Below are 10000 nucleotides of genomic sequence, written 5' to 3'. Positions count from 1 at the left end.
TATGCATGATGGAGCAGATTCCTCCGCCTCGTCTGCTGATGAGATTATCCGAGATGAAATATTGTGCCGCTCCGCATGGGCACTGTTTGCGAGATGTCCACTGGCTAAGGTAGCTTAAGGAAAGCCAGACTGAGAACCCAAGAAGTGGCACTTTAATGCAAAACGATCCCTACGCCTACTGGGGTGCAGCTCACGGGTGGCAGAAGAATTGGCAAAAAATACCACAGAGCAAAGTGAGCGATGATTTTGTGTCCAGCACTACCACTGTCATAATTCCCACTGTCAAAGTGGTTAAACTTCGCACTCTAGTTGCCTAATTCTTTTGCAAATTTGCTTTAGAGTTATGGAAAAATGGAAAATTGATTTAAAATCATGATAAAGAGAAGAACAATATGGCCTCCTGGTTGTACGCCCCCTTTTTCTCCGATAACGAAAGGAAATGAGTTTCTTCATGGATACAACTCCCACTGCGCTGTAGCGAAGCCCCTTTGGCACCGAAATAGCTTCTTTAAAGAAGCTCAATCGGAATTGTTCATAGAAAATTTGAATAAAATTACTCTCTCTCACACCAGAGGGAGGGAAAGAAACACGAATGCATCCTCGACACTCCACGATATTACGAGATTTCTGTTCTGTGCCTCTGGCCTTTGGGAAATTTGCGACTCAAGAATTTGGTTACTCGGAAGCATTCCTCTCTTTTTTGAATAGATGAAACAGATATGGGGTGACCGATAAGGGGGGGGGGGGGGGGAAGGAAATGGGGTGTGGATTTGGATTGAGGAAACGGAAACTCAATCGAGTCCTGGCTCTGGCTGTTCCCATTCCTTTGCGAGCGCATCAATCAGTCATCTGTCAGTCGGAGAAAGGATGAAAGGATGGCTGGTCGGTGCCTGTGGTAGAACACTGAAACTGGAAACTGTGCTGAATCGGACAAAATAAATCGGTTGACGGTTGCATTTTCACCGGAGCCCCTTGGACACTTGATAGACCTGTTTTTTTGCACGATTGATCCGATGGAGGAGATAAATAAAAACACAAAACATGGACGTGGAAGGAAGGAAGGAAGGAAAGAGGACACTGCATGGGTCCAGTCTGTCTTAAAAGCAGGCTCCCGTGTTCCTGGACGGCCTGGTAGCTAAACGAAAGATGATAAAATTGAATTGAATTGAACCGGTTCAGTCTAAAAATAGCTTCCTGTCTTGTTGTTTTTGATTAACAAAATGAAAAACAAATCAACCCTCTTCATTTTGTGAATCTCGTGCAGAGGTCTCTCGGTTCTCTCGGTTCGGTTGTTGTGGCAACCGGCCGCTGCTTTGATTTATGTGATGAAGCATGAGACTGACTAAATTAATGGATGAGATTCGTATTCGTTCGACCCATCTGAAAGCAGTATCGCATGTTAGCCGATACTCTCATTCTCCAGGGGTCGATGGGATTTAAAAGGATATTTACACCGGCACGATGCTGGGTAAATATTAGACCAGCATATCCATGACTTTGATGCGGTTCTGACTGGACTCGTACCAACTACCGTTAACGGGCCTCATAAGGATAATGATACCCAGGCATGCAATCAACAGACGCAAAGTACTCAACAAGCCTGCTCCTTTGCCGTTGCTTGCCCCTGATGTCGGTCGATGATGTTATTAGTATGAACATGATGAGCCCTACGCACAAGCAAATTGATAAAAATACTCGAAAAAAAAGGGCGATAAGAAACTAGGGACTATTCGTCTGCTTCCGTCTATTCATCTACTTCATTCAATTCCACATCGTTGACACGCGAGCGAGCAAACAACCGTGCACACTGCGAATGCTGTACTGATTTTGTCGATGGTTTGTTCAGATAAATTGAAAAGAGGGTTTTAAGCTCGATGAAAGAAATTGATTTGTACGGTGAAGAGGCTCTGGTGGGAGAGGTTTTTAAGAAAGCCAGCGGTGGGGTGGCACCGGTGAGCAGCAAAAATCGAAACGAAATGAAAAGGAAAGGTGCAGAGTGGCGAAGAGAAGTGCGGTTGCCCTTTTTTGCGGTATTAATGGACTCCATTAACGACATTCAGTTCCCATTATTCGTCAGCAAATTGAGATGAATGAACGATGGCGTTGCTCTGGGGTTTCTCGGACGTACAACTCGTTCAAACTGCCCGATACGAACGACCGTAGCCGCCCAAAAGCTGATCAATTCGGACGGTTGGTCTTATGACATTTATTGGAATTTTCCTTTGGACAAATTAATGTTTGACCCAAACAATCACAAGCATGCTGTGCGTTATGCTGTTTACGATTGGAAATTGATTTCCAAGAAATGACATTCACTGTGAATTTAAAAGCAAATATTGATCATTTGTGATCTCAAAAGGGATCATTTTTTTAAGGATTGAAAGTGATGTCTTTGTAATCCACCGTTTCATCGATTCTCTGAGGATTGTTTTAGTGATTTTCACTCAAATTGAAGAAAAAGACTGCAAATTTGCATCTGGCAGCCACCCTCCTGTAGCGCACAGTTCGTTAATGGAATTGATTGAACCTGCAAATGGAACCAAAAGTCAAACAAAATGGTCGACAATATGCGAAAGGGGAAAAAACAAAAGAAACAGAAACACATACAGAAAATCGAAAGCTGACAAGCATAAAAAATTACAAAATCCAACAGCCGAGCAGGAATTTGAAAGCGTGAAATCGGGGGGGGGGGGGGGGGGGGGGGAGTGAAGACCACGACCACGTGCAACAACGAAACACCGTAGCGGGAATGGTTTTTGTTTGAGTTGCGAGCGAGTGCGTTTGCTCCAAAAGAGTAGCAAGAAGTGTTGTACTTTGGTCGAGAAGAAGTTTCGTGCAGACATGTGGCCGTCTTGACGTCTTGTGATTTATTCAACAGTTGTCGCCATCTTCGACCATCGTCGTCGTCCTCGTCGTCGTCGTCACCGTTGTCGCTGAGCGGAACAACGATCAGTCAGAAAGGATGTTCAATTTTTAAACGCACCAGTCCCAGCGGAAACATGGAAATGGATACATTCTTCTCTCCCCTTATGCGCCCCCTCGTCACATCCATCGCGTCGTGGTCATGTCATGACAGCTTGTGCTCGGTAGTGGGAGGAGTTTTCGTGGATAAACTTTTTTGCTTCAATCAGCGCTAACGCTATAGTAAACAGTGGAAGAGAGGGAGAGAGAGAGCGAATGCTGGGAAGAAGCTACACTGGAAGTGAAATGTTTTATTCCAGCAATGGCCGATGGCATCGACACTCGCGGTGAACGAGCTACAAAAAGGAACAAATCAATCTTTCTTTACATCCTCCTCTTATCGTTCAAGAATCATCCGGTTTTGCGGTGAATGTGGCACTTGGTGTGTCCCATTCTTGGCGTACAGGACGTCGCCATAAGTCACACGAGAAAGGCAAATAATCGTAGCCCGTGCCCGTGCCCGTGCCCGTGCCACATGCTTATCTAAGCGACCAGCCACGGTCCTTCACACTCACCTGTTGTTGGTGCTGGTGTGGGTACGGCCGAATGCCGGCGAGGCTGGAAGATTCGCAGGAACTTCCTCCTGTGCAGCGGCCACCGAGGGTTCCGGACCGGTTACCGGCTGATGGTGGAGAGCCGGCGAGCGAGCCGGGACTCGCATCCTTGGCCGCATGCTGATTATACTGATGCAGATGGTGATGATGATGGTGCTGCTGATGATGGATGCTGCTGCTGCCGCCGGCCACCGATGCTGCGTTGCTGTTGTTTCCGTTGCGTTGCTTTGGGAGCGTCGCGTAGCTCGGTGGCGGTTCGATCGATCGCCGATTTGCTTTCACTGGCGAAGGGCTGGGAATGCTGGTGAGCGGGATCTCTGTCAAAAGCACGAGCACAACAAACAGCAAATGGTTTGAAGACAAGACGTCGTTACAAGAAGGAGCAGCGGATCTTACCGGATTCATCGGGCGTCCCGGCGGCACTGTCCGACACGGAGGCGGAAGTACCGCTCGTTGCACCGCTACCGCCAGTCACGTTGGAAGCCCCGCTCTGCGATTTCCGTTTCGTGCGGTCACGCTGATAGTAGATTCCGGCAAAGATCAACATGTTGAGCAGAAGCAACAGACATCCGACACCAACCGTGACTCCCAGTGCTGCCGTGTAGCTGAAATGACGAGGAAAAGGAGAGTGAGGTCGGTGTTTGATCGCGTGAAATCAACCGACTACCGACGAGGCCCTTACCTATAGTAATGCCGATTGGCAAGCTTCTCCAGCAGCTCTTCCTCTTCCTCCTCGCTTAGCACGTTGGAATTACCATCCACCGGTCCACCGTTGGCTTCCTGTAGCACTTCACCCATCGTCGGATCCGGTGTGCATTCCGTGCCGAACGATTCCTGCCGTGATTCCTGCGCATCGTTGATCAGTCCACCGTTCTGGTAAAGCGATTTCGGGCGACTGAAGGACTCTGCACGCACCGTTCCTATCGAAGACAACCAAACCATCCGTCACGGCGGTTAAGTAAACACGTTCGACGTTCGACGCAGGCATCCTAATGTGATGCTAATTTAAACATTGTTTCACGAAACCAACTAGACACACGACCTGGCAGCACGTAATGAACGATAGAGCGAGCAGCAGCAGCAGCAGCAGCATGAATCATGGATGTTGCATCATCGGTTTAATGACAATAACCACAATTCGATCGTTGTTCTCTTGGTTTACTGTCTAGTGGATTTAAACTTTGAAAGACATTCGAAGCCAACTTTACAACAAACACATTACGCGTTTAACGATGGAACAAAGCGTTTCTTGGAGTATAAATTTCATTTCCCACCTTCGGGGCACAAGATGAAAGCATAAGCAGTGAGGCTAATAAGTGTGTTAAGGTTGCACCTGCTGGTACGTTGCTCACTGAATCGGCATTCGCCTGGAAGGTTCACTGAAAGTTGGTTTCCGCTGGCTGGTTGGTTGGCACTCGAGAGCACGCACGCCTACTGGCATTTGTGTTGTATGTGAAAGTGACGAAGATTTTAGTGAAGTTGGCTCCATGAAGCCGGCGGTCGCTTTCCGCCTCGATGCAAAACAACGAGCTGAGACGGAAACGATTCGTTGAATATCACTCGCTCGCGGCCTCACCGCCGCCTATGACGAATTGAAGGACGGCACCAAAGCGCTTCCCACCTAACTCACTAAAACCCTTCCAAGCATGAACCCAACCAGAGGTCCAGAGGAAGCACCATTATTCACAGCCACCGGAAAAAAGGGTCGTAAAAGGGGCCAATCCTGGAGCAGAACCGTGTACCAGGAACGAGACCAGCAGTAACTCTTGCCGGTGGGCTCGCGTTTCCTTTATCCACAACAATAATGAACCAGACGACAATGAAATGCGTACACAAAGTACATGCATGTGATAATAAACCCGTTTACACTATCACAGAACGGGATTTTTGAATGTTTCTCAAATCTAAATCCCCATTTGAAGCAGCGGCTACTGGTAGCAGCTTATCTGTGTTACATTCTGTATAGTTTCACCATCCAGAATACCACCAAATGGTGCGCCGACTAATCGGCAAACTTTTGTGTGATGTACCAATCTTTTGCAACAGTTCTCAACATTCCACAAACTTCATCACGCACCAGCAATGGTGACAACCGAGCGGTCGAGATCGTTTCTGGAAATCGACAAACTTTCGATTCAGGCAAAGGCAATCAGCAACGTCCATTATACCGTCCACTGTGCATCTTGTTTGGAACTTTCCTCAAGAAGATGCTGGTGTAATCATTTCTATGACCGAAGCAATTTATATAAATACGAAAAAGGAAAAGGAAAACATGATTTTCTTAATGAAAGTGGCTAGATCAGTCACTGAACCTTAGACATCCATTAGGGTTGATTCAAATGGAGCAAAGACTACTATGATGTCTTCAACGGAAATGCGACGCTTCACCGGTCGATAGAGCTTCTCGCCGTGGGCTGAGTAGCTCTGGCAAAATTGTTAGCCAGCCAGATGTTTAAGTAGAGGTGTGAGACGACGTATGTGGTCAATACTGTTGACTTAACTTTGTTTCGAGTTCAAAACTTTCGTCCTTGGGCTCCTTGGGCCCACTCACTCATCCGATCGCCAGATTTATAGCACCCACTAGGCTAGATGGATCGCGGTCAGTGGTACCGATGTGAAGGAATGGTTTCCGTTGCGATAGTTTTTGGGAGTTTGAGGTGAGGAAATCGGATGAAAGTTGGTTCGTTCCGCGTTCCGCAACTGACGAGTTCATAACAAAGTTTCGTGCTCGATTTTCATGCGATTTCCTCGGACCTCGGATCGACGATGTGCTTTCAGTTCCACTTACCAGCATAATAGTGTGGTTCCCGTTCGCGGAAGTGATGGTGACGCATGGAAACTTCCGGATCACCGGGTCTGTGCAGTTGTGGTATCAGGTTCAACCAGAGCGCCATCTTATGGCCCCGATAGTGGCTACGCATTTTGGGTTTCGTTGCTGAAACGAGAATTTAATCTACTGTTAGCGGGATTTTCGATCTCTTTAATTTCGTCTCTTCATGACTGGAACATTTTAAATTGTGCGTGCGGATGAAAGAACAAGATCTATTGTGATACCAAGTATCATTTGAATGGAGGGAGCACAATTTGGTGGAAAACGCATCGCGTAAATCATGATGAAATTATGGATATGGAAATTGTTTGCAAACAGCCTTTTCCCTTTAAGGTGGGAACACTGTACAACATAAAAACACGTGAAAGGAAGGGTGATCGGGTAGAAAATTATGGGCTGATGATCCCAAAAAAATAAAAGTTTCTCCATTTATTATCTGCATTGTATGGATTTCACTTTGGCGCCTCGTCCTTCATTCAAGGATACGTAGCCTACTGGCGTGGTAGTGCTCAGCGCTTGCCCGTACATGGCGTGCTGAGACAGCAAGAATTTATGAAAATGCATTTTTCATCCCTGATGCGTCGACACGTTGGCCATGATTTATGCCAAATGATCGCACGCTCAAAAACACATGTGGGGAAACGGAATTCACCCAAAGTGAAACCGAGAAACAATGTCCAAAAGTTATGCTCTAAACGAAAACTCAGAAATCACTTGGCCGGTCCGCCCGGTTTTGTCGCTGTCGAGATCGAATAGCAATGTTCAACGAAGATGAAAGAAAGGAGAAAAAAAAACAGATTGTCAGTCAGATTGTCTAACTCTCCTTCCGGAATGGGGTTGGGACATGCGCTGCGCTTCAAAGATGACGAAAGGTTTAGCATCACGAAAGGTCTCAATCTGACGCTCGTCGCTGGAAACCCGTATTCCGTTGAGAATACGATGTCGGAAGTGTCTGCTTCTCGATGTCATCGCTTTGGTATCCTCTGCGCTTGCTATCAACGAACTCTCTAGTGTCTCATGAACGGAAGGCCCAAGGAAGCTGAATCCCAAACTAGGAGAACACACGAAGTGGCTTTGATTAGCGAAACTATCACGTGTCGAACGTCACTCTGGAGAATGCTAAATGGGAATGGAATGAAAGATGGTTCCACACTTTTTGCGAGCTTTCAGTTCAGTTTAGTCCAGCACATCCGGTTCATAAGCAAGAGTCCCGGTAGTGGGAGTTCACCGGATGTCCATTTGAATTCATCAGAGATGCACCAGCTGGCTTGAGGAAGAAAAGTGTGAAATTCTTCTTTTTCATTCCATTTCGTTGAGAAAAAAAAACGATTTCAATCCAATTACTGCTTTGAGAGCAGTTATCGTGGATCTCGTGATGATCAAACGAAGACTTTTGAATGCTTACATAATACTCAAATGCATTCAACTTCAACATATAATTCAATTTGGCGCTTTTTTTACTTTGCTCAATGCCAATCACAATATAAAAGATCCTCCAAATCATTCCAGACGAATTCGTCTTCAACGGTTGCTAACATATTTTATCAGTTATCTGATCCACTCGGCGCCAACCTGTCTCACGTTTTCAAACAGCCTACGCTGTCGGAGGAAAATCGCGGAGACTCGTTTCGTGACATGAAACTTTCAATTTAGGGCACGATGTGCCGATGCAGTAGCGAATATCTATTCGCGCTATTTCGAAACCAAATTGTGTTCAGCTGTTGTCGGACTAGCAGACGTACACAAGAAAGAACTCGGCTTCTATCACAATCATGTCGTCGTCGTCGTTGTCGTCGCTGATACAGCAGATAATCCAGTGTCAGTTCAATGGTTGATCTGGTTCAGAAACGAGTTTTGCTGGAAAATCGAATAGAACCGATTCGAACAGCAGAGCTCTAGCCCAGAACGACATATTCGGAGCGGAGAAGGTACACAATATCCCCCGGGTGGATTTGAAGGAAGGTATTGAATTTCCTACAATTCCCAATGGAAAGACGAGCATGAGGTCTGTGAGCGTACGAAGCTCGCGACGCGACGCGTGTTTCCGTTGCAATGATGCGGTTATAAGATGCACAAAGGATTCAATACAACACCGAGTTAGACACCGCACCGGCAGACCGACTTTTGTGAATGCAATCCAAATACTAGACCACAGACGTGAGGATTCTTTGAAATGAGAGAAACATGTCGTTCTGCCAGGCATGCAGATGCTTCTAATACAAACCAACAAACCATGAGAATAACGCAAACGTTATTCAACTGGCGGTACATATTTTAAAATGTTCCTTTCCCAGAGTTGTCTACAAATCATGGGCTCCTATAGTCCATCTGCTCACAAAATACGTTGTCATTTAAAATAAGTTTCATGAAAGGTTGCGAAAAATGCTCAAACATTATGCTCGCGATTATTCAGTCCCATGCCACGGTTGGTCGCGGGCGTCGCGTCTAAAAGCTGGTTGCTTCTGATTGCATCATCAGAACAATCTGATGCCGTTTCCGTTTTCATTTTGATGCTGTCTCATCAGTCATTCATCTTTCCCCGGTGCCTATTACCCGCACCGTACCGCGTTGGCCTTTGCAAATTCATTGGCAAAGAAAAGGCAAAGGCTTCCTGGCACCAGCATCATCGTCGTGCTCTTCCGTTTCGGTAGCGGAACAAACGAACCAACCGGAGCCGGACTAGATGTTTATTTTTCATTACATTCTTTTCGGCTAATGAAAGATGCAAACACGAAATACGCCTCATTTCGTTTGGAGCGTTACTAGGGTTTCAATTATCATGCCGCTCCCCAAGGTCGAAGAACGTGCGTCCTTGGGAGGCCGAGGGCTGCGGTACGAACACGAACCAACCATCAGTCAGACGCATTAGTAAGTGCCATTGTTTCTAGAGGCCTTTTGGGAGGCTTTCATGCTCGATGGTGCTGTTTTATACGGTTGAAACTATGAAGACCTTTGACTCCATGAGCCATCAAGACTTTTGGTGTGGCGATGAAAGCATAGTGAGTTTCTCATTCACATACGTTTTAAGGGGAAGCTACGGTATTTATTTTTTTCATTACACATATTTTTCCAGATCCTATTGTGTTTAAATTTTGGATCAATCGAAGAAAAACTGACAAAGTTATTGATTTTTGAATAGCAGCGCCTTATACAAGGCTCAATGGCTACTTTGATGCGCCTTTTCCAAAACCAACGTTTTCAATGTCGGTGCCCATCGTTGCATAAAAACTACTGGACAGATCGATTTGAAATTTTAAACGCATAATCTACACATTGTTTTCTAGTTAATCCCATCAAGTTTTCATAAAAATATAGATACTTTTTAAAAATAATAATAAACTCGAGTTTTTGGTGGAAATCGCAAAAAGCATCACCTTTCCATCTTCAAAAATCTGTCAAAAATCTAAAAACTGGTCTATCAACAAACACTCAACGGGAAAAGCTGAACAAACTTAAAATCTATCAAAAGAATATTGATTTGTATTTTTCTGATGACCCATCGCGTAGCTATGGCACCGTTTTTTGGTTCGAATCAAAAGACTTAAGCGACGAACCCGGTTTGATCATTGTGTGATCACTTTTTCAACTTCAAAATGATGCCATGATTGAAGTTTGCAATGAATTTTCCCCAAAGTTCTACCAAATATTCTTAAAA

The 10000-nt window shown here is 45.5% G+C and overlaps 1 protein-coding gene across 2 annotated transcripts in view; it reads right to left on the bottom strand.

The window, feature by feature from the left end:
* The window catches only part of LOC126577756 (neuroligin-4, X-linked-like), an 80341-nt gene that overhangs the window by 2974 nt on the left and 67367 nt on the right, over positions 1–10000 (bottom strand). For both annotated transcript variants that reach the window (XM_050239633.1, XM_050239632.1), the window contains exons 13-16: positions 6304–6450; positions 4198–4435; positions 3912–4120; positions 3477–3832 (exon numbers count right to left, since the gene is read on the bottom strand). In XM_050239633.1, the coding sequence (XP_050095590.1) occupies positions 3477–3832; positions 3912–4120; positions 4198–4435; positions 6304–6450 (950 nt within the window). The remainder of the gene's footprint in view (positions 1–3476; positions 3833–3911; positions 4121–4197; positions 4436–6303; positions 6451–10000) is intronic.

This window comes from Anopheles aquasalis, chromosome 3 (assembly GCF_943734665.1).
Source record: "Anopheles aquasalis chromosome 3, idAnoAquaMG_Q_19, whole genome shotgun sequence".
NCBI classification, from domain to species: Eukaryota; Metazoa; Arthropoda; class Insecta; order Diptera; family Culicidae; genus Anopheles; species Anopheles aquasalis.
Note: the sequence above shows the minus strand (reverse complement) of the source record. Positions and strands in the feature narration are given on the sequence as shown.